At 36.2% G+C, this 24,271-nt stretch overlaps 1 protein-coding gene across 2 annotated transcripts in view; it reads left to right on the forward strand.

The window, feature by feature from the left end:
- Positions 1–24,271, forward strand: part of VPS13A (vacuolar protein sorting 13 homolog A) — a gene marked incomplete at its 5' end in the record, with an annotated part of 101,478 nt that overhangs the window by 33,521 nt on the left and 43,686 nt on the right. For both annotated transcript variants that reach the window (XM_083883857.1, XM_083883858.1), the window contains 17 exons: positions 2,109–2,247; positions 6,305–6,389; positions 8,094–8,266; positions 9,749–9,905; positions 10,251–10,330; positions 10,587–10,646; positions 10,725–10,881; positions 11,310–11,426; positions 11,508–11,611; positions 12,057–12,224; positions 12,882–13,189; positions 13,900–14,047; positions 14,867–15,017; positions 18,704–18,828; positions 19,502–19,671; positions 20,271–20,491; positions 21,588–21,820. In XM_083883857.1, the coding sequence (XP_083739983.1) occupies positions 2,109–2,247; positions 6,305–6,389; positions 8,094–8,266; positions 9,749–9,905; positions 10,251–10,330; positions 10,587–10,646; positions 10,725–10,881; positions 11,310–11,426; positions 11,508–11,611; positions 12,057–12,224; positions 12,882–13,189; positions 13,900–14,047; positions 14,867–15,017; positions 18,704–18,828; positions 19,502–19,671; positions 20,271–20,491; positions 21,588–21,820 (2,596 nt within the window). The remainder of the gene's footprint in view (positions 1–2,108; positions 2,248–6,304; positions 6,390–8,093; positions 8,267–9,748; positions 9,906–10,250; positions 10,331–10,586; positions 10,647–10,724; positions 10,882–11,309; positions 11,427–11,507; positions 11,612–12,056; positions 12,225–12,881; positions 13,190–13,899; positions 14,048–14,866; positions 15,018–18,703; positions 18,829–19,501; positions 19,672–20,270; positions 20,492–21,587; positions 21,821–24,271) is intronic.

Consider the following 24,271-nt stretch of genomic DNA (forward strand, 5'->3'; position numbering starts at 1 on the left):
TTTGTTAATGACTACTGTGTCTAAGGATTTTCATTGTTCATCCATGTTTTTATCTACTCATATTTCCTAATCCTTTAAATGGACTTTCATTCTGGTTGGATATGAATATCTGCATTTCTTTCATTTCTGGTAATAGGATGCTCCTTACGGTTTCTGTAACTTCACATTTGGTAACACTAATACGATTCTGGTTTTATAACCTGTGTAAGGTTTTGTTTTTTTAATGTTTGTTTTATCCTGTTGTATGGTTCCTCCGTTTTCTGGAGGAGGTGTCTGATAGTCTGTCATATGGTTTTTGAAGGTGTATGAAGAAAGTATTAGGATAGCAATGTTAAGAGCATCCTATATGATAGCATTCATTACAAACACAATAACAATTCCATTGTGAAGGAATATACTTATTAGCAGCTTTGATGATGGCATTCTTTTACCATTTCTTTCTCTCTAAACACAACCAGACTGAACCTGAAGGATGTTTCTGCATAAATCTCCTCATCAATTGAAGCACTTAGCTCTCTGTGCCTCAGTTTCTACAAATGGGGTGTAATTGATTCTCCATACAAAGGTTTTCCAAACCTTAAAGGCTTTCATTTAAAAAGCAGTGTTGAGAGCCCAGATTATTTGCAGTTGTCTGCTTTGTATCAGCTGAGTGCCTTCCTTCTAACTGTATGGGCTGTCTGTTGTACAAACACTTATCAAACATGTCTTAGCATGTACACAAATTTTTCTAGAGAGGTTTAACTGCAATAAAAATGAGATTTGCTATTGCATATTTAATTGCTATTGCTTCTCCCACAACTGAGGAGCACAGTAGAGAGGGAGGTCCTTCAAACCTGGTAGTTACACATCTACCTTAACCCCCTCCATAATAATAAAAGAATGAAAGGGAGTTAAAAAAGGGGAGAGTCTAAATTTCTCTCTGATAGGACTGGAATTAAGAATAAGAATATTAGTTGAGAATTAATCCTGTAAGTGTAAGGATGGGAAGAAATTCATAAACTGAAGGAAACTAGTTACTGTCATAATTTAACATGTACAATTTTGTGCTTCCTTAAGTGTCAGAAGCTGTTTTTTCAGATACTCTCATGGTATCAAAGTTAGCTGAGATGGATTGAAAATATGGAGCTTTTGGTTCTCATATCTTCTTCCATCTTACATTTTATGTAATTTTGATGACTAAGATGTGAGTTAAGCACATCAAAAGTGGAAGGAAGTCGCTTGTCCCTTACACACTATGCATTAAGTACCTTATGCTGCCTGTTACCTGTTGAAAAGACCTCTTTGTCTGTTCTAACTAGAAGTTGTAATTAAAGCACAATATGTTCTTTGAGTAATTTTTCTGCTTAGTTCTATTGCACTGACTTGTATGAGAAACTAAGTTGTGTTTTGAGTCTTTAAAAACTCAGTGTGTGTTTGATGGGATTCTACTCAATTGTTTTGGCCAAATTCTATTAAAATACAGTTTAAGTATGTTTTACTGTTTTCATTTTTAAAGATGGTTATTTTATTCTTTTATACCCTGTATTGCTATATGTTTATTCCTTTGTTAAAGATATAGACTACTTATATAGTCTGCTTAACTATACATGAGTTCTAGGAAGTATTTTGTATTCTTTTTTTGCTTTGAGCCCTGAACTTTCATGTGCAAAAAAAGCCCTCCACCTTCTCTTCTGTAAAAGGCTGTGTAAAAGCTCAGTTATATGAGTTATTGTAAGTAATTAAATTAACTGCATGAACAAGAGGGAGCAATTTCTGATTATAAGGAAAACATGCCTTAGGTAACCTAACCAGGAGTGGTTATTAGTACTGTTTGAGGTCCTGATGCACATGACTTTGTAGCAAATGGAAATATAAATTATGTTACTAAGTGGGTATTTGCTGATCAATAACTTTTCTGTGTGCAATAAAAGGGTTGCGCATACATATGTGTGTGCATGTGTATGTGTATGTATATATACACACTAGGTGTAATGGTTAGATGAAGAATTTTCTGACCAGGAAGACTTCTGTGTTTTTCAGAAGAAAAATAATGTGAAATTTGATTGAAATAATTTTAAGATTGATTGTTTTAACTGTGGAACTTTTGCCTTTGGTTCTTTAAAACACAGGTTCAAACTGTCAGGACAGTTGCCTTTACTTTCTATCCAAATATCAGACCAGAAGGTGACAAGTATCTTGGAGCTAATTGATAGCATTCCTAAGCCAGAAAGTGCGCCTGCTACCAGTTCTCCTCCAAAAATGACTGAGGTAAGGTTTTTAAAGGAGACTTTATTAAAAAAATCAGAAAAATACCTTCTTGATATTAACATTCCAATTTTGAAAGGTGCACAAGAAAGTGATGAACAAACATTGACTTAGTGCCTCTTGAAAAAGTTAGCTCATTCTCTAAAGCTGTAGAAAATTTTCCTGTAGTTGGTTTGTTGTGAACTTTAGCTAATAGTTATGAAGTATATGTCCAGTGTTTGGATTTAAACTAGAACCCCTTAGAGTTTTACTACTATGGGAATTAATTTGTAGTTCATAATAATCTTGACTAACAAACATACTCAGTTTTGTTGAGAATTAGTTTAATTGTACCTTCAAATTTATGCAGGTATTGTAGTGCTGCAGAATTTGGGTTCAGCTGTTTCGTGTAGTGAAGAAAACATTAAGATGCTGGAATTTTTGAAGTTCAAGTATTATGTGATGTTAGATGATAGTTTCAAAAGCCAAACAAAAACTACTCACTATTTGTTTTATAAACAATGCCTGCCTGCCAAAAATAGTGGGTTTTTTTCAGCAGACCTCAGTGCTTTTCCCGATTCAAGTCCATTGCACAGTGTGGCTCAGGGGTGGAAGTTCTTCCTTGAACTTGTAACAGTTAGGAGTTTGGAGAGTGGTTCTTGCTCTTTCACCACTCCCTTTCCTTAGTGAAAATGGTTTGGGCCACTCTTTTATATCTTCTTCAGAACAGAAGTTTTGTCTCCTTTTTATTATTCACCTATTGAGCTGATCTTAACAAAATTAGGAAATAAACTCACAGTTGCTAATTTTTTACATTACTAGTGTCTGTGATCTGGCTTGGTTTTTTGTATGTGCAAAGCAGTCCTGTCATTGGAATATATGTGAAATCATAAAAGTCAAAGACGAAATTTGGTTCTCCATTTTTCTGTCATTTGTTAATACTTCCAACAATCTGTTATTTAGTAACTCATACACTTGGTTCTACAAGACTAGTAGTCATCTTTGTATTTGGATTTTTTTTAGATTATTTGATAATTGTCTTTCCATTTTGTACAAATAATTCTGCACTGTTCTGGAAAGATGTTGCTGCAGTTTGGTATTTTCTGTCGGTTATATTACCATAATATTTACTAACAGTAAATGCAACAATTAGACATGCATACCTATTGAAAATATATATAGGATGAAGACTGTTTTTCTTCATGTGGTTCTTGCCACCTCTTTAGTGGTGCCATTAAAATTTTAGCTCATTCTGACTTCTTTCACTCTTCATATACTAATAATATACTCAGCCAAATGCTGCCTTAGTCTCTGTTGTTTGTGCAACTAATCGCAGACTAATTTTTTTTGAGGGTAGTTATTGGGACTTTTACATAAATAGAGTCTGAATTTATAAGATGACTGTTCTGTGCTTTATAACACTGACTATAGTTGAATTTAATTATAGAATTCAACTATTACATCTGAAGTATTTTAAGTCACCTTGAAGTAGTCAGTTATACCTGTACATTAGTTGTGATATACACTAGATGTGGTGAGGAAAGACCGTGGACCATGTATTTGTGTTATATGTGAATCCATGTCAAAACTTACACTTAAACTTGTCTTCTCAGGATTCCATTTACTTCAGAACTTGAGAGACTTTAATTGCTGGTATTAAATTAATAATTTGGGTAGGTTTTTTGCTTTGATGATGGCAGGTATACTCTCATGCTTTTCTTACTTACCTTACAGCAGTAATTCTTCTGAACATTGTTAGCATCACATTATTTCTGAACTGAAAACGATGTGAAATCCTTTTTCAGAGGGCTGTTTTCTTCTTTACATTCTGAGTTAGTGGTGGAAGTGTTATTGAGCTGTGAAAACAGAAGACATTTTGGAACAGATCCTTTTACATTTTTGCGCTCATCATTTTAGTCCAAGTAGACACTTCAGTGTGTAAGGCTATTTTTCATTGTTTGGTACTATGAGGTGAAATTTCACAATTTTTTCTCCTTGTTTTCTTAGAATGTCCAAGTGTTACAGATGAGGCACTTTCACAACTACAAAACTCTTAAAATACTTTGTCTATTTTTTACTTGTAGACATGAATATATTCAGTAAAGTCAGTTTATGTAGGCTGGAGACCAAGAGAGATGTGAGAGTGTTGAGAGTAAGATGAAAAATGTAGCCTTGGAGACAATATTCAAGATGAGTGTTTCTTGTTGCCATGGTGCGTAGATTTGATACTGTGATTTTGTGAATAATTATCTGAGCCTGAGCTTTGAAAGGTGCAGTAACAAGGAGAGGATAGGGTGTGGTGGTACAGGGAAAGAACTGCTGTCAGCTGTGCAGTCCAGGGTCAAAGGCACTCAAGAAGAAAGGGCACACAGTGCATACTTCTCGTCTTGCTTTGATACTCCATGCAAGGCACATGTATAATACATGTACATGTGGAATTTGGAGGTGAGAACTCCTTACAAGCTCAGATTGCTGAGATTGCTTTCTGAGACTGGGTATCCAAATGATAAATAAATCATTTGGATACCTTTACTAAGAGAATTTAGTTCTATCATATATGAAACCACATGGAGGGGAGGATTCCTGTTCTAGAGTGCACTCTAGTGGCATTTCGTATATTTTCAGTTGCTATGAGTTGCGCATTACAGCATTTCACAATTGAAGACTCAGAATCATAGATTATCCTGACCTGGAAAGGACTCACAAGGATCATCAAAGTCCAACTCCTGGCTCTGCACAGGACAATGCTGAAGAGTCACACCATGTACCTGAGAGCATTATCTAAACGCTTCTTGAGCTTTCTCAGGCTGATGCTGTGACCACTTCCCTGAGGACCCTGTTCCGGTGCTCAATTTTCTTGGAAAAGGACCTTTTCCTAGTGTAAACCTCCCTGACACCCCTTCATGCTGTTCTCTCAAGCCCTGTCACTGGTTACCAGAGAGATAGATTGGTGTCTGCCCCTCTGCTTCCTCTTGTGAGAACGGTGAAGTCTACTGTGAGGCCTCCTCTCAGTACTTTACTACTTGGATTTTTTTTCTAATGTCTGAAGCAGTGCAATTCAATAAGGCGAAGTGCCAGGTCCCACACTTGGGTCACAGCAACCCCAGTGCTACAGGCTGAGGACAGAGTGGCTGGAAAGCTGTCCAGCAGATAAGGAAATGGGGATGCTGGTTAACAGGCTGCTGAACATGAACCAGTGTGTGCCCAAGTGGCCAAAAAGGCCAATGGCATCTTGTCCTGTATCAGCAATAGTGTGACCGGTAGGACCAAGGCAGTGATTGTCCTCCTGTCCTTGGCACAGGTGGGGCTACACCTCGAATCCTGTGCTCAGTTTTGGGCTTCTCACTGCAAGAAAGACTGTAGTGTTGGTCCTTTCTCCCAAGGAAAAAGTGCCAGGAGTAAATGGCCTCAGATGGCTCTAGAGGAGATTTAGATGGGATATCAGAAAAAGTTTTTTCACCACAATGATTGTCAAACATTGGACCAGGCTGCCCAGTGGATGAGTCACGATGCCTGCAGCTGTTTGAAAGACTTGTGGATGTGGCATTTAAGTTCATCACTAAACCATGTCTCTGGCAGTGCTAGGTTTACAGTTGGGCTTCATGATCTGAAGGGTCTTTTCTAACTTAAATGTTTCTATGATTCTATGAAATACAAAGCAGTCCTGTCTGCTCTAATGTTTTGTGTATCTCTTTTTTCTGCACCCGGCACTTACGAAAATAACTGTTGATCTTTATTGTTCTCTGAAGATGCTGTATTGTAGCTCTTTGAGGGCTCTAGGATTTGTCTTCTATGATTTTTCATATAATGTGCCATTTCTGTGAAGTTGAATGTTTGAACCTCTTCAGAGTTTCCTAGTGTGCTCTCTCTAGTTAGATGCAAGTGCAATAGCTGCTGCTTCTACCTATTTTAGGCCTCATTTCTGCCCATGCTTATAATTTTAGTAATGTATGTGTTTAACTTTATTGATTTGCTCTTAAGCTAAGTTTCCCTAAGTTGTAAAATTTGGATGCAGCATATATGCATGCAATAGCATGACCAATAAATACAAGAAAAAATTTTATGGTATCTCCTGTTCCAGGCTATAGTGTCCCCTGTGCTTACAGCACCACGTTCATCTCAAGGTGTTTATCCTGTTTTGGATCTTCCTTCAATTGCTGAGTCAGGTAATATAATCTATTTTAAAGTCTTGCTTAAGAAATTGGTCAAGTTGAGAAGTTTTTGAGTTCTTTGAATTAATTTATTATTCTTGCTGTAAGCAAGGATATGGGGCTTTGTTTCAAGTTCTTGAGGACTGAGTAATGTTATATTCTGTTTAGCTTGTTGTTGATACAGTACAAACTACTTGAGTATTTTCTCACAGTGACAAAATTCTGTGTGCTTGTTTTTGTCCTTCCCTTTCCCTGGGCATATAACAGGAAAATTTTGTTTGGTATGGTTGGTTTATTTTTGTCATATATTATTGCAAATCTCTATTCAGGGTATCTGAAGTAGTATGAAATTTTTAGCTGTAGCATGTACTTAGTCTTCTGATAATGGTTTTAATTATTTTCTTATGGTGAAGAATTTCTCTCCTATTTAGGTGGATTTATTTAAATTACGAGGCAGTGAAATGATGACTGTTAGAAACTGCTGTGTTTTTATAAACAAGCACTTTGAACTTCTACTGGATAAAGCAGAGGATTGGCTGTGAGAGAAAGAGTTGTGTTCAATACAGCCTTGCTGTTCAAAACAGCTTAGCTAGATTGTAACATTTCATCTAGTAGTTACATTAGAAAAATAATGAAATATATCAGTGCTATTTCAGTGTCAGTCATGTTTGTGATGCTGAAACACTCAACTGGAGAAACAGAGAACCAGACTACTAATCCTTTCTCAAGTTAATGATTTGCGTGGTTAGCAAACACTATCAAAACTATCAGCGAAGTTATTATGTCTACTTTATAGCTTTAAACTCAGCATGGATGCAGTATGTGTAAAAATATGTATTTGTGCATCTTCATCTGTTTTTATATGAGTTCCTTTAAATGTCCAGAGGTAGAATGGAAATGTATTTCAGTTCTTAAAAATTAAGCTGAAGTGAGAATGCATGATGACAACAAGTAGTTTGAGAAAGTAATAGCTAGATTTAGATTTGAATCAAGTCTGATTTTTAATCTATACTATACATACAGCTATATACTCCTTTTAAGTGATTTATGTTAATTCTCTGTCTTCACCCTCCAAAAACTCAGGGCTGCTTTTAAGCATTACAAAATACTTTATGTAATTTGTTGAGTTTTTTAAGAAGGATATTTCTTCCACAGTTACCTTGTACTTCAGTGTTTATGGTTTTTAGGTGAAGGAGAAGGCCTTCACAGGATAGTGCAATCTATTTATCTTGGTTATATTTCTGCACTAATGTACGCTAGATTAAAAGCTTGATGGTTCTTAGGAGTCCTTCTGAACTGGGAGGTCTACAGCAGGGAGAAATCCTAAGTAGTGTGCCTGATACTGAGGCCAAGGCTTCTGTACTGTCAACAGCAGTCTGACCAGCAGACGAGTTATTAGGTCACACCAAAGGCGAGCAAAGCATCCTTTGTGCTGTCTTTTGCAAAGCCAAAAGTAAGAGAATGCTGACAGAAGGAATTAGCTAATGAGATCTGAAGTTTATGATGTCATGATGGAGACAGCTGTAGGTGTGGTGTAAAGTCATGGAGGCAGGAATTGAGATGGTTATGAAAACAGATTTTATTAGTTGTTAGTTGTCAGCTAGACAACATGTATGTTTAAGCTTTTATAGATGCAGGTGTAAAAACTCTAGGCCATAATACTGTAAAATATTGGCTGTGGAATCTGCATATGTAAAGTTACTGTGCATTAATCCTTAGAATCAGAAGAAGAATTTTATGATGCACTAAGCAGTCCTGTGGAAGATGTGCCATTTTTTGAAGTCCCATCTGATTCCCTCAAGCAAGCTGTCAGTACAAGGCGAAAAACCCTACGCAAACAAGAATCTTTGAAAAATATGACAGACTTCCAGCTAAAGTTTGAAGTAGCTGAGGTAAAATTACTTTCTTAAAATTCCCTGAGGCACAGGAGGATTGTAATTTTTTCCATGTTTGTTGGGTCTATAAATCCATGTCTGCAGAGATATTCATTCCCCATTTTTCCCTGAAAATATTATGCAGAGTTTTTTCCAGGACATAGTTGTGTTTCCGTAGCCTTGTAATCACTGAAATGCTTTGATTAATCCACTTGATTTCCTAACTCACTTTGTCACTGAATTTTCTTTACCTATGTCTCAGAAATCACATTACATATTTGTTTTAGCTAAATATGTGGTTGTGACATCTTTTTTCCAGATACTGCTGTGGTCAGTGGGAAAAATTCATTAATGTCTTACGTTGTAACAAGCACCATATTTTTCTCTTCTAGTTTTTCCCAGATGCTATTTTCCAAACATGTAAATCAGTAGCATCTTCATTATGAAGAGTTTTCTGTGCTGCTGTTTCAGGCTTGTGCGAGGGGAAAACCGGTATTTTATCCAAATGCAAGAACACTTGCTAACTGTATCAGTTCTAGTAAAAGGCATCACCTCTTAGCACTATCATTAACTTTGTCATTAGACCATCATGCTATGACACTGTCATTCCTGCAACTCAGTGTATTTTACTTTACGTTTATTTTTAAAATAAATCATACTAACTGAGTTAACTTCACAATTTTTGTTTTATGGTAGGGCTTAGAGAATATCTACAACACACCACTAGCTAGCTTGTAGTGTACTACACCTTTGCTACAAAGAAAACTGAAATGTACTGCTTGTATGATAAGACCTTATTTAGAGCTGCTAGTCTAAAAGGTGGATGCTGTGTTTTATGTTATTTCTAATGACAACTGACTTAGAGTCTTCAAGAAAAAATTAAATTGGGACTCTATTAGAAATCACCTCTGTTGTCTTCTTAGTTTAAAATTACTTACTGGGTTTTAGTTTGATTTTCCTTATTTGTAGACAGTATTACATGGAAAGGAAGAATACATATATTTGTTTGTTTGTCAAAGTCAGATACAACAGCTCAGCCACATATTTATTTAACAACAGTATTGTCATGCATTGATGAAAATATAGTAAATTCTCTTGCCAGACATTGAGCTTGGGAGTCTAACTCTTAGCAGGAGAATTCAGAGAAATTCTATTGAAAATAGTAGACATTTTATGCTGACTGAAAAATCTATTTTGACCTTGCTGAGTGCTGTACAGATTTTTTTAAAAAATAATTTAGTTTGTGTAATTCTTACTTTGGTATTACCTACATGCATGTTCAAAGTTTTTTTTACAGTAACAGCAACCTGTACTGCTTGTTGAATTGTTTATTTTTTTCCAAGGCATTTGCTGTATAAAGCTAAATTATGAATACACAAATAGACATTAACCAATAAAATGTAAGTAAATATATTATATCCTATACAAAAACTTAAGAGATTTTTATATTTCTTATAATCCCTTATTGGGTTTGTGTCTGTGTTTTGATTATTTTTTTAGGTCTTAATTAAATTATGCCGTCTTACTGGTGATACCGAGATGCCTGTGCTCCAGCTTGATATTTTGGGCTTAGGCACTGAACTTAAATTAAGAACATTTGACATGACTGGGAATGCTTTCCTTCGTGAAGTTGGTCTTCTGTGTCCAGAGTATATTGGTAAGTATTTAGAGTCTGGTCAAGGAATTATTCACAAATAACACTGTGAATTTGTCTTCAAAAACTGTGTAGGGCTTTTGTCAAATAAGGAAAATTTGCTTCTGAAGTTAAATGCAGGGCTGAGAGCAAGTAGATTAGGAGCTCATCCTCTTATTAGTGCTTTGGTAAATATGTTCTGGTGCTGATGATGTAGAGAGATGTTTAACTAGTTTACATCTGCAAAAGAGGTTTTGTGATTAAACAGTAATGAACAGCAGCTAGTAGCCTAGTCAGCACTTTATAGATTAAGAAAGTTTTTTTTCCTCCTTTAAAAAATGTAAAATTCTGTATTTTTTTTTTTTTTAGATGATAATGGCAAACCAGTTTACATAATTACTACATTGGATAATGTAGAAGATGATCTTCTCACTCTGGAGTATATAAAGGTTAGGAAAGAACAGAGTTTGCTTTTGAATTGTAAGACTGTTATAAACATTGCATTAATATGCAGCAGAAGTTGAAGATTTTTTTCCTTACTTACTGATGTTTTTAACATCTTAAATGTCATGTGCAAAGTCTGTCTGCTCCTTGAACAGAATAACTTTTGCATCTTAAGTTGTAGTGGTCTTGAAAATAAGTTTTCTTTAATGGAATTTACAAACTTCTGATTTGTTTGTTTTATATGCACTTTTGGTGAAATAGACTGATATTAAAGGACCAGAACTGAAAACTGTCTGTCAGAATGTTCTACAGAAAATAAAGGTACGATATCTTTTTTTAACATAACTTTCTCAGTTTGGAAGGAGAGGCATACTGGGTAAGCAAAAATTTTTCTTTTAGGTGAACTTTTCTTCTCTAGATATTCATTTGCATACTGAAGCTCTGCTGAATGCTATGAACTATCTGAATAATCTGCTTCCTAAACAAGGAACTAAAGTTGTGGAAGAGCCAGTCCATGAAAAAACAGAGGAAAAGAAGGATGTACTTAAAAAATTAAGTAGGTTTCTTTATTATTTTTTCCTCTTTTCCATCCTCTCTCTTCACTTAAATAAGGAGTAAAACAAATGTATTTTCTATTTTTGCAAACCTGTCAGTGATGTTTGGTATGAGAAATTTTGCTTAGAATTATATGTATTTATAGAGTTGTATCCTTAGCCATGTGCAGTTTTCTGGCATATAGGTCAAGGCATACCTTTGCTAGGTTTTGGAGGCACTAAGTCAAAGTAAATAGAAAACACATAAATTGTTGTCAGGTTTCTGTCATTTTTTTCCTGGTACGAATTAAGGTATTTCATGGCCTAATGGTTATTACTTAATACTTGAGGAGCGTTAACCTCTTGCTTGCTGTGCCATTCAAAGGGATTCCAAAATAGTACGTGTCTTCATTGAGGAACAGTAACTTCTATTATTTTTTATTTCCCATAGCATCCAAGAAATCCAAGTGTGAAGATGTTATTGACCTCATTATCTGTGCAGATTTATCGTGTTTGCGTATTTTTATCAGAGAGAAAAACCACAGAATAGCTGAAATTCACATTGAAGGTAGGAACAAAACTTTGATTACAAAGGCACAAAACTTTGTAACCATAATAGTGTTTCAATGTTGTATGTCTTGTTTTTGAGGTCTGGATAGCCAAGTGATCATGAAGAAAGCAGCAACTGATGTGACTGCAAAATTGAAGAACATCATTATTGTGGATTCTGATGAGACAGCATTGTATAAAAAGGTCGGCATATGCATGTATAGTTGATTTTGGTATTTTTTGAATGGATGCTAAATTAAACATTACTTTTTAGACTCTACTCTCTATTGTGACTTTTTTCAGTCATGTTTTATTGTATTGTTGGGAGTAGCATCATCTATATGACAGATTGATTTTGCTCCTACAACCAGTGAGACTGACATTAATTGTGCAACTGTGATATTCAGCTGCTCATTGTGCCTCTTGCTATGTTGACTTTAGTGAAGAGAATTATTCAAGCTGACCTGTCAACTGAATATTTTCAGCTATTTCAATGGATTTTTAAAATTTGATTTCTTTTTCATATATTGTTGAGCTACTTGAAGTAAAAATGTCTTAGTGGTGTGAGGTACTACATTATGTTTTGAAGTTGTTTCTCCAATATGTAAGTTTTTACAGTAGAGATACTATTTATTTTTTTCTTCTTAAGGCTCTTTACATCACAGGAAAAGAAGTCTTCAACTTCAGAATGGTATCATATGTGAATGCTACAGATGGCAGTGCATATACAAATATGGATGTTGTTGACAATCGTATTTACCTGACTGTTGGGTGTATTCAAGTAGTGTTTGTCAACAAGTTTGTTTCGTCTATTTTGGTAAGTTAAATTTTTGAGATGCTGTTTCTTAGCATCCAGGTGAAATTGTCAGAGTAGGAAAGGGATGATTGTTCCATATGGGGTGTATCTGTTTGTGTAAGGGCTCTTATATACTGTTGTAAAAATGTTTCTGGGAGTGATGATTGGGCTATTTATTTTTCTTCAACATATGTTTGTTACTGTGGAGCAGATGAGTAAGCAAAAAGGTTTGCTATTGTTAATAGTAGTGTTTTTCTTAGATGATTTGTGACAGCTGTTAAATATACATAGCATTCATTATTTGTAACACTGAAAAATAAGTAAGAAACCATGAAAATTAATGCTCTTTCCATAAATTCTGTTAAGTAAATCAATCTTTTGCTGCTCATGTGGTTAAATAAAATGTAATTACTACAAGTCATGTTACAAGGTCATTGCTCTTACCATCTGATTTTCCAAATACTTAGTATAGAAATTTATTTTTATATTTGCATCATTTATCATATTTGAGGGAAGATTATTATTAATCTATTCTTTATTATATTAAAGAATTTGGACAAAATGTATAACAAAAAAAAATTTAGGATGCTTTGCTATTTAAATAATTATGATTCATAGTGCTTTTGAAGTACTGTAATTCCTAGTTATTAATTCCTGAGATATGTATTCCTTTTCTAGGCTTTTATAAATAACTTTCAAGCTGCCAAGGAAGCTCTTACTGAAGCAACTGTTCGAACAGCAGAGAAAGCAGCTACAGGTGTAAAAGAGTTAGCAGAGCGTAGTTCCCGTTTGGCGCTAGACATCAATATCAAAGCACCTGTTGTGATAATTCCACAGTCAGCAATGTCTGCAAATGTCCTGGTGGCTGATCTTGGTCTGATCACCGTGAAGAACCAATTCTTTATTGCTAAAACAAAAGCACGGTGTAGTCTCCCACCTGTTATTGACTCTATGACGGTGAAATTGAGTGAGCTGAAGTTATACAGGTAATGTAATGTCAATATTTTTGATTTCTTTTAATCCTTTTGGGACTCTTCAGTTATAAAGCTTCAAGGAGTGGTTAAATAATTAGTTAATGGTTGTTAATTGACAGACTATTATCTTGGCGTATAACAGGAAACTAATATTTTTCTAAAGCAATGAAAATTTATGGTTCAGGAAAAAGAGCAATCTGCACATCTTTAAATGGAAGCAAATGTTTGTTCGGGGTAAATTGTGCAGTGCTATAGATTTATGCAATATTCATTACTTTGGGACAGGTTATACCTATTTGTATTAGACTGTTTTGATGAGATTTTCAAGCTATGCATAGCAGCAAAGGTACTGAGTTAGATAGCAATAAAAAACTGTTCAAAAATGGTCCTTGATTCAGGGGGTTCATGGAGAGAGAGGGCATGGAAGGGGTTTTTCAAACACAGTTGAAGAGTGCTAAAGGAAGAAGGAATTGCTCTCCACTGGAGAGCAGGTAAGAGGTCCTGACAGCAAGAGCTTGTGTGTTGTATGCGTGGTACTTGCCTGATACCCCTTCCTGCAAAGGGGGGAGGTCTCCTTGGTGGAGTAAGGCTTCAACTAGAGCTGCTTGGAGTAGTATAAAGGCAGTTTTATAGCATTATTTAAAAAGATGAGAAAAAGACAGAAATTGGTTTTTAGCACGTGAAATACGGGAAAGCTGGGAGTATTTTGCTTCTTTTCACAGATCTTACTATGAGCAAGACTCTTTGCAAACTGAAGTACAGTTGCTGCAGCCAGTCAATCTGGAAGTAGCTGTTGCACGAAATTTAGCTGCTGCATGGTATAATGAAGTTCCTGATATTGAAATATCTGGCCGACTCAAGCCTATGAATGTAAGCGCTTGTTTCTGAAAGCAGCTATTGAAATATTTGTGGAAAATAGATTCATTTTTCTCTATAAAATTCCAAGCTCAGTAGCTAAGGTATTGTTTGAATTCAAAACATAGATGTAGAACAGATATTATTGCTTCATATAGGAAAAGGAAATTAATAGATTTTGTCTTCTAATTTAAGCTCTGTATTTCATCTGTGATACTCCAGGCAGACTTTGTACTATGAATTACTGTTGCTAGTTAAAAATGCTTAGTCTGTTCTAGCCTTTTACCTGTCAATGTCTTTCAATGAATGTTGAAAAGTTAGGGTTTATTGGTTTGTTCAGTAGCAGTGCTGAATTTGAACCATTTGAACTATTTGTATTTGTACTGTTTGAATAATTATTAGTGACCTGCTGTGCCACATAGAAACTCACAGATCTATGGGGCCAGATGGGATTGCATCCTAGGGTGACTTAAATTTAACATAAAAAAATAAATTTAATGTAAATTAAAATTTAAATGTAACATAATTTAAATTTAAATTAAAAATAGAAAGGCTGTGAAGTGTCAAACTGTATGTGTACATGTTTTGACATAGCAGTTTCTAAATTGTAACTCAGTAGGGAAGGTTTGTGGATGAAAACAATGTATGACTGGCTTCTGTTTTCTAGCAATTACTGTAAGGAGTTGTGTGAATTTGAGAAAAATGTTCAGCATCTTAAACAGAGACTCAGATGAGATTTATTTGATTTACTTTTTTTATTTGTTGGCTTAGAGTTTAGTTGCCAAAAATTACGTGAAGAGGGTTGTTCTGACTTCCGTTCCAATCTTTTTAAAGCTAATTCTCAGTCAGGAAGATATTACCACAATACTAAGGACACTAAATGAAAACGCAGGTGAAAGCTCTGGTGCATCAACAGCTTTGCCAGAATCGAAAGCATCAACCACTCATTCTAGTGAAATGCATGGTACTTCTCAGCACTCTGCAGGTAATATTTTCTAAAGTTAAATAATCTGGCATTTTTAGGTATTATTGTCCATATATTGCATTTAAAAATGGATGCCAGATTCATTTATGTATACCAGTATTGTAGAATCACAGAATAATTAAGTTGCCCTCTTAATCAGCCCTGCCAACTCATAGGCAAGAATCCTTTTAGGAATTCTGTTTAGGGAAAGAAACCCCTTTGAGACAGATGAACCTCATCTGTCCCCAACAGTCTTGGTATTACATCAATTGCCTCATGGTCAAATAAAGAAAATTCCACTGATGTCACCAGCATTCAAGCAATGGTTTCATCATGTTCATCCTGTGTTCATCCTGTAGTTGGGTTCTTCTGTTCATTTCAGCATTCTTCCCTGCTACTGATGGGATCAAGGTAAACATCACCTTATGCTCCTGTTCCTTCAGTCATCCTAAAGTCCTTTCTAATTGCCATAGGACTTTTTCCCTCAACCTCATCATCACCAACTTGTACTAACAGAATTGGGTAATAATCAGGGGGCTGAATCAGTCTAGAGGATCTGACAGAATCACAGAATGGATCATGTTGTAAGAAACCACAGCAGATGATCTGGTCCAACCTCCCTGTTCAAGTGGAGGCATCCCAGAGCACATGGCATAGGATTGTGTCCAGACAGTTCTTAATTATCTCCAGTGAGGGAGACTCCACAATTTCTCTGGGCAATCTGAGGCAGTGTGTCGTCATCTGCACAGGAAAGAAATTCTATTTGGAGCTTACTGTCCATAACTTTCAGCCTTGTCCACCTCACTGTCCACTGATCCAGGCAACACTTGCTGAGTTTGTCTGTGAGGATGTTGTGAAAAGCATTATTGAAAGCCTTGTTGGAGTCATGGTAGTTATTTTATTATAGAAGACATTCAGGTTGGTCAAGCATGATTCCCTTGGGTGAATCCATGCTGACTACTCCTGACCACCTTTTTGTCTTCCATGGGGGTGGAAGAGATGGCTTCCAGAATGAGGCACTCCATTACCTTCGCAGGAATTGAAGTGAGGCTGATTGGCTGGTAGTTCCTTAGGTCTTCCTTCATTACCCTATTTGAAGACTAGCATGACACGTGCTTCCTTCCAGTCCTCAGGCATCACTCCTAACCATCACAGCCTTTTAAAGATGATTGTGTGCAGTCAGCTTTCTCAGCATTTGTAAATGTATCCCATCAGGGCCTATGGTCTTGTGGATGACAAGATTGCAGAAGTGTTCTCTGACCCAGTCCTCCCTGATCAAGGGAAAGGCTTTCTTCCAACATGTCTTTACTCTGACCTCCTGGGTCAGAGATTCCTAGGGGCTGGTCTTGTCAATGAAGACTGATGGAAAGACCTTCAGTAATTCCTTTGCTTCCTCTGTTGCCAGTGTCCTTCCTCCACTTAGCAATGGTCCCATGTTATCCTTAGCTTTATGTTTGTTATTGGAGATGCCCTTCTTGTTGTCCTTGACATCTTTGGCTGGATCTAATTCCTTATGGGCCTGGGCTTCATTGTCTCAACTTACTCTGACAACCTCTCTTTACACATTCCAAGTAGCTTCACCTCACTTACATCTCCTATATATTTCCTGCTAATGTGTGAGTAGTGGCAGAAACTCTTTATTCATCCGTGGAGGTCTCTTGCCCCTTTGCCTAATTTCTTGTTCATTAGCCTGTGTTGGGATGCCAGTCCTTGAGCCTGGAGGAAGTGATCCTTGAGTATAAAGTCCTCTTCCCTGCAGGGCATGTTCCCATGGATTCTTTCAAGAGAATTCCCTTAAAGTGGCTACATTTCTCTCTCCTGAAGTCCACATGGTTACAATCTTACTTGCTGCTGAGTAAGTAGGAACTTGTGTTCCAGATCCTGTCTGGTAGTAGTACCTCTTACCTAAGCCCCAGGAAGGCAGCAGACTTCCCTGTGGAATGAGTCCAGATGGCATACAGGGCCCTCAGTTCCCCTCAGAAGAGAGACACAACAATTACTCTTTGTTCTCTCTTCCTTAACCTGAAATGTGATGCATTTGGTTGACTGACTTGCTCTGGGCAACATCCCAGGTAGACTGTAATTTTCACTATCATTTGCATCACCCTCAGGTTCTGGAGCCTCATACCTATTTTCCTAAGGCTACATGTGAAGGCAAGGGAGGTGATTCTCCTGTTGAGCACAGCAGCGACCTGTTTCCATTTTCCTCTTTTCTTTTAGATCCCCTCCTTCTGTCTGATGACAAGAGTATTTGAGTTCCTCTGACTTGTTCTGAGCTTGCACCTCCTACATTTCTCTCAGGAATTTCCACCAGTCTATTTTTCTGTCAGGCCCCCTGATTCTCTTCAGCTTCTCCACTTCCTTTCTAAGCTCAGCCATCAGGCAGAGCAGATCATCCACCTGGTCCCACTGCACACAAGTGTAGTCTCTTCTGCCCTTTGGTGCTAATGCCAAGCTCAAACACTCACTGTAGCCACAGACCTGAACAGGTGAATGTTTCTGAGGAAGCTCGGTCTGGATTGCTGTGCTCCAGCAATAGCTTTTATGGAGATCACTGTTGTGTCCTCATGGGGTAGGTGAAAACCACCAGGTGAGCTCCTCTGAGGAGCTGAGAAGGTCACTCTGCCCTCATACATGCCCTGCCTGTATGAACTGCTGCTGCAAGTACTGTGCCACATCTTTCTGATGTGCCTTGTCTGGTTTGCCGAGCTTTTCACCGTGCTCCAAGTTGTTCATGTTCTCTAGAGTTGTTTAAATCATCCTTGGTTGCTCTGCAAGGCCCTCACTTAGGAGATCTCCTGGGCCCTGCCAGGTCTCTCCTATCTTTTGGGTTTCCCTGACTGGGAACTCCTGGGAACCAAAGTGCCAGGCACTTTGGAGGTATTTTTCCGTACAGCTGAAGCCGCTGCTGTTGCTGCTGTCACTATGTGCCTCTTGGCTGGTGAGGTTGGTTGACTGCCAGTGGACCTATTATCTTGACATTGTGGTTTGAGCTATATCTGGGAGTAATAATGAACAGGAGCAACAGAGCCACTGTAATGAGTTTTGGAGCATGATATGTAATGTAAAGGTCTTGTTTTCCTGGCCATAATGCAAGGCAGCTTTTAAAAGTTTGTCGACTGCATTTTTTAACATTCCGACTTTGGAAAGCTGCCATTTTACTCTTTCCTGTATATATATTGGTTTTGTTGCTGTTCTGATTCAGATTTCTTTGTCTGTTGTAATGATGACATCCTTGAAAGTTGTTAGTATTCAATACATGTCACTGCCCATTGACTCTTCAGCACAAGAAAAGCAAGTAAAGGAAAGCATCTTTTGTTGAATCCCTATATTAAATATGAAAACCAGCAACAATGTGGCAGATGAACAAATAACTATGAAAGTAAATGTGTATCCTTTGTAACACTGTTACACACATTGCCATGGAATATTAAGGGGAAGTTGGACATCTGTGTTTTAAAGACGGTAGAAATCTCACATAGAATATGTAAGGGAAGTGTATTATATTCTCAAACATTGTGTGATTTTGCCAAAAGTAGTTACATAAAGCCTGATAAACACAGGTTAAGTGTGGATGGATTTATATTTGGGGAAAAGGAGAAATTGCTGTCTTTATGGTCATAAGTGAGAATGTTTTGGTTTAGTTTTTTCCTTATTTGCAGTCAGGTAATTTTCTTAATATTAACCATTTCTCTGATTCCTTAAAGGTGTAACTGTTGTGACATCAGCTGTGGTGGAATTGCATTCACCTATGAAAATAAAAACAACACTAAAACTGGACTTCAGATTTGACTCTCTGACTTTAGTGTTGTATAGTCCAAATTCAAAACAGGTAAGTATAATTTTGGTTACAAAGAGCAGCTAGAGTCCTGGAAATTCTGAACAAATATAGCTTAATTTATGACAGAGAAAATGTATTCTAGCAATAATAACAAATGTGATGGAAATGAGAAAACAGTTATTTTAGCTAAATCGCTTGGCAGATACTGCAGGAAATAGAATAACCTGTGGTAGCACATAATACGTGGCATATTGTCACCTAACTAAAAATCTGATTAAAATTTATATTAATTTGAAATATAGTTTGGGAAATTATGCAGAGGAATGAAACATATTCATTAGTTACACATAGAGATGGGTACATGGACACACGTAAGATTGTAGAGAAAGATTCTTAAATTTGTCAATAGGAATGCATTTATATTCATCTTGGTTTAAACTTACAAAACTTATCTCCAGATTTCTGACTAGAAGTTTGTAATTTCTTAGAAACTTAGGTCTCCCATGTAAGCTTGTTTTAGAAAGATGGTAGAAGGGCAAAGCTTTGCTCTTTGAAAGATTTCTCTTGTATGTTGTTTGTTGATTGTGGTTGTCTTTTGAATTAGTAGTGGGTTTATTTAATTTATTATTATTGAAAATATCATCAGTTAGAACAAAATTCTATATCACATCTATATATTATTTTTGCTACCTGTAATGAAGTCTACAAATTTTCATTTAAACAGGTTAACAGTTTGGATCAGAGAGATGACCTTTTGAAGCTTGCGGAGTTTAAATTAGTTCTCATGTCTGCTGCTCTGAAAATGTTATCAGATGGTTCAATGAATGCTTCAGTCAAACTGGCAAACTGTACGTTAGATGATAAAAGACAGTCAATCCAGAAAGCCACACCAAGGTCTGTAATTTTACATAATTTACTGTTTATTAGAGTTGGACAGTGTTCATAATGTTTCAGTTTTATTAGTATTCTATTAAAACCACAGTTGTTTTAGTGTAGGGCTTCTTGAAGTATGTGTTCCTCAGGATTTATGTGTTTCACGTGCCTTTTGTTCCACATATCTTTGAGAGACCAGTGCTAGATACAAAAAATTAAATAAACTGAACTTGAAATATAAATTTAATAAATACACATAGAAAGCAATTTCACTTTCCACTTTAATGAAGTACTAAGTAAGACTGAGATGATGTTTCATGAATAGTAACAAACTTAAGTAAAATGTAGTACTTTTGATATGTAAACAAGAAAATACAATGATTTGGCTTGTTAAAAATATTAACACCTTTAGTTACCAGCATGTGGGATTCCATTTAGTTTTAAAATTACGTAAAATTTGTGCAAATATTTTTACTGGTCATGTTCTAAAGTTATTTGTATTGCTTTTTAAATTCAATTCTGTAAATATATTGTGTCTGGAATGAGAATGTTGAGTGTTTTCCAGTATTTGTGGCTAGCTTTTTATTGTTTCATTAAATGCCTCCTTAATTGTCTTTCAGAATGGTGGAAATGAAACATGGATTTGAAAAGAAAGTTATGGTGGATGTAAACTACAAACAGGGGAGAGATGGCACTGTTCTTGACGTTATTGTTCAAGAGATATACCTTTGTGCGAGCATGGAGTTTCTACTTACTGTAGCAGATATATTCCTAAAGGCTAATGCAGAAAGTGCTGCTGCACAGAGAAATCTCAAACAGTCATTACCTTTAAAGGACCAAGGTAGATACCAGTATACACTGGAAATAGTTTAGAATCTGTATTTGAATATCAGCCTAATTTTGGTATTGTAATACTATGTAAAAAATACAATACTCCTTTTATGCTATTCCCTATGTTTATATGTGTAGAACAGCTTGTAACGATTGATGTTGCTTTCTTCGCATCATGGAAATAGATTAATAATCTTTAGTCTTTGTTTCCAAATGAAGTCTTGCTGTACTAGAGAAAGAAGATACCTAAAAATGCATATTATATTTTGCTTACACATGGAATCAACCTGCCTGATATTGCTGCGTAGAAATATAATTTTGTTTGTCCACTGATGTGCATTTCATCAGAAAACAGACTTTCAGCTTGAGTACCTGACATCAAAAATTGGTTCATTCAAGCATCAGAGCAGGAGATGTTCTTTTTATGCTTCCAGTCCTCTGGTAGCTCTCATCTGGTATGCCAAAGCAAGTCCAGTTTTTTGGTGGTGTTTTCCTGTGCCCTAAATATCCTAGTTGTGTCCCTTTCAGCCAGGCCTGTTTTGATTATTTGCTGATGATCGAAGTCTGAACAGATAAGGAAGTCTTATATGAAAGTGTATTTTTATTGCAAGTGTTTACATTAGACATCAGTAAATGCAGCATTATTGCCCTGTGGGAAAATGAGGGTTTGCTACTGCACAGGGCAGAAAATGTGCCCAGAATTTTTGTAAGAGCCTTATCAGAGCTGGCACATGTAGGTATGGAGTGAAGCTGATATATTTGTTAATGTCAGAGTTAGTAAAAGTGGTGATACTGTTACCCTTTTCATTTTGACAGAGAAGTCTATGGAGTCTTTTGTTGTATCCAAGAGAATTAGATATGAAATGGCTTTGTGCCTGCAATGAAATGTCAGTTGCAGGGATCTAGAGATTTGCAAACACTAGTTTGCTAGATCTTACCCCTAAATAGTCAAGGCCTCCCTGTAAGTTACAAAAATTAAATAATTATTGTAATTAGTAATATTAATAGTAATAATAATTAATTATAGTATTAATTAAATCACAACAAGAAAATAGTTGAAATTGAATCTTTGAAAAATTAAACTAATGTAACTTATATTTCTGAAGCATCTGTACAGCCTGTATCTACGATGGAAATGAACGTTGTTGTTAAAAATCCAGAGATTGTGTTTGTGGCTGATTTAACAAGAAGTGATGCTCCTGCACTGGTGGTTACAACACAGTGTGAGGTCTTCATTAAAAATAGCCCTGAAAGATACAGCATGACAGCTGCTGTTAGAGAGATACAGATGAAAGCATGCCCATTTCTTCCAGAAGAAAGGAAAGGGAACATTACTACGGTGAGTTTGCAACCATTCAGTGTGTATTTAAAAGGTGCTGTATAAGTTACACTACTAAAATACAAGTCATTTCTGAAATGTCCATCATTAACATGTATGCTATAGTATAGTAGTATATATTTACAGTATGACTAAAATTATGTGGCTAACATTTTGTTGATTTTATTCTCTTTTGTCTGATATGACTAAAGTATCATCTTGATCTGTGGCATTGGGGTTTGCTTTGTATGACAAGCTACAATGCAGAGCCTCAAGGAGTAAAATATGTAATTATCTTTCATATCCCATGTAAGCCAAATAAATAGAATTTTGTAAGTGTATGCTATGTCAAATGCAGTATAATAAATTTGGAGTGCTGTCAGTGTAAAATTTTATATTAAATAGCTATGTAAGAAAATAAGTGTCAAAAAAAGGATAAGTGCATATTAGGAAATAGTTTACTTAGTGTATGCTGTTCATTAATTCCTTTATGTTAAGGTCCATAGATCAATAGATATTAAAGCTGCCTATTTATATTTTGGCAACAGAATCAGACTTGTTAGTTACTGACCAGGTGGAAGTGCATTGAATCCTGGAGTTTCTTACAGCTTTCCTGCCTCTACAGCAAACTGTTCCTCAGTCAACTTTGTGATGATATTGTTGCATCAGAGAAAATATTCATATTGACTGTATATACGACAGCTACCCATGTCCTCAGACCACAGATGGATTTTGAAGGGCAAATCTTTTCAGCTCTTTGTTAATGCCTGCTTACTTACAGAGTGATGTAGGAAAGACCAAAGCTATAAGCAGAAAGGACTGGGGCTTCCCTTTAATCTCAGTTTCAGGAAGATTAATAACACTTCAGTTTACTCCTTGGGTATAGACAGTCTTTAATTGCACTAAGATGTTAATCTAATCATTTAGAAAGTGATGCACTAGCATTAAAAGCCACAATACAATGCAAAGTTGTTTACTTCTGGTTTTGTAGCTGGGAAATATGGCAGAAATGTTACTTTATTTGTAGAAATCCTTTGGAAGGGTTTACACCAAATTTTCCATCTTACAGGAATCTTCTGAGGAATCTTTTATCTCAGACTGTAGAAACAAGGAAAAAGACTTGAGTCTGACAGGATGCTTGTGCTATAGAAAAAAAAAAACAACTTAAGAGGACAATAGTTTTAGTGCTTAAAACAGTACCTTCCTTGAAAGATGCAGAAAGTTCTTGAGAAGAGTAAAAAAAAAAAGTTACCTGCAGGTAGGAGCATAACTGCTCCTTTTGAAAACATGTATAAGCAAACCTCTGAATCCAGGTTTACAATCTAATTTAGGTAAACAATCTAATTTTAGTCTGGGAAAGTGTACTAGTTTGAAAGCAAACCAGTGGGAGATCCCAAGTCAGAAATACAACTTAATAGGAAAACTAAAATAAATGCAATAATGTAGAAACACTGACAGAGTCAGAATACAACCTTGACACCCAGTTGGTCGGGGTGTTGGTAAGCAGTCCAATTAAATGGTGGCTGCAATCCTGTTGGAGTGGTAGATATGGTTCTGTTCAATCAGTGATCCTGTAGAAGGGTTTGGTCTTCCTCTGAGAGCTGAGTGGTGGTTATGGAGCTCTTATCCTCTGGGAATTCAGTGGATTAGGCTGACTGTGGTGTTCCAAACCCCAGATTATATCCAGGTAGGAATCCTTAGTTCCTCACCCTGGGTGGAGCATCTCACAGTGGGATGATGTAGTTTTTGAGTCATGCAGTGAGTTGATGGCCCTGGATAACTCTCTGGAGGGAGTTATCAGGGATATGTAATGGAGGAGATAATGAACACTACCACACCTGGTTTTAACATCTTATGAAGATGGTATTAGAATATATACTTTTGGGTACGTCTTACGTTGTAATGTAAGACAGAAAGTAGTTGGGTTGGATTAATTAATCCTTTTGCTGACAAAATCATCAAAACTGAAAGAGACCTTCAAGATCATTTAGTCCAGCTGTCAGCCCAGTCCATAGTCACCCTTAAACCATGTCCCCAAGTGTCATGTCTAGATGCCAAGTAGGGAAATTAACCTCTGGATGTAAAATAGGATGAATGGTGAGGAGGTTTTTGTATATTTCTCATAAGTGTGTTGATCTAAAGAGGAATCTGTTATTTTTCATTCCTGAATGTAATACAGAGTAAGAAAAAAAATGTAATTTGAGCAATAGAGTAAAAAAAAAAAACTATGGACAAAGACATGTGTTAGGTAAAACTCATTTGGGAAAAGTGTGGTCTAACTGATTCACTGTACATCTATGGCTCCAGCATCTGATTCAGCTATGGACAAAGATGTCAGAAAAGATTGCAGAATCATATGGTTTGAAATGATAGTTTTTGGAAGACTGACCATCTTAGATGGGGATTGGAGAAAAAATTTTTCTCTCTGTACAGTGTCAGTAGAGTCTAATTACATCTGAGTGCTCTATTAAT

The sequence above is a fragment of the Zosterops lateralis genome (assembly GCF_965231275.1).
Source record: "Zosterops lateralis genome assembly, chromosome: Z".
Classification (NCBI taxonomy): domain Eukaryota; kingdom Metazoa; phylum Chordata; class Aves; order Passeriformes; family Zosteropidae; genus Zosterops; species Zosterops lateralis.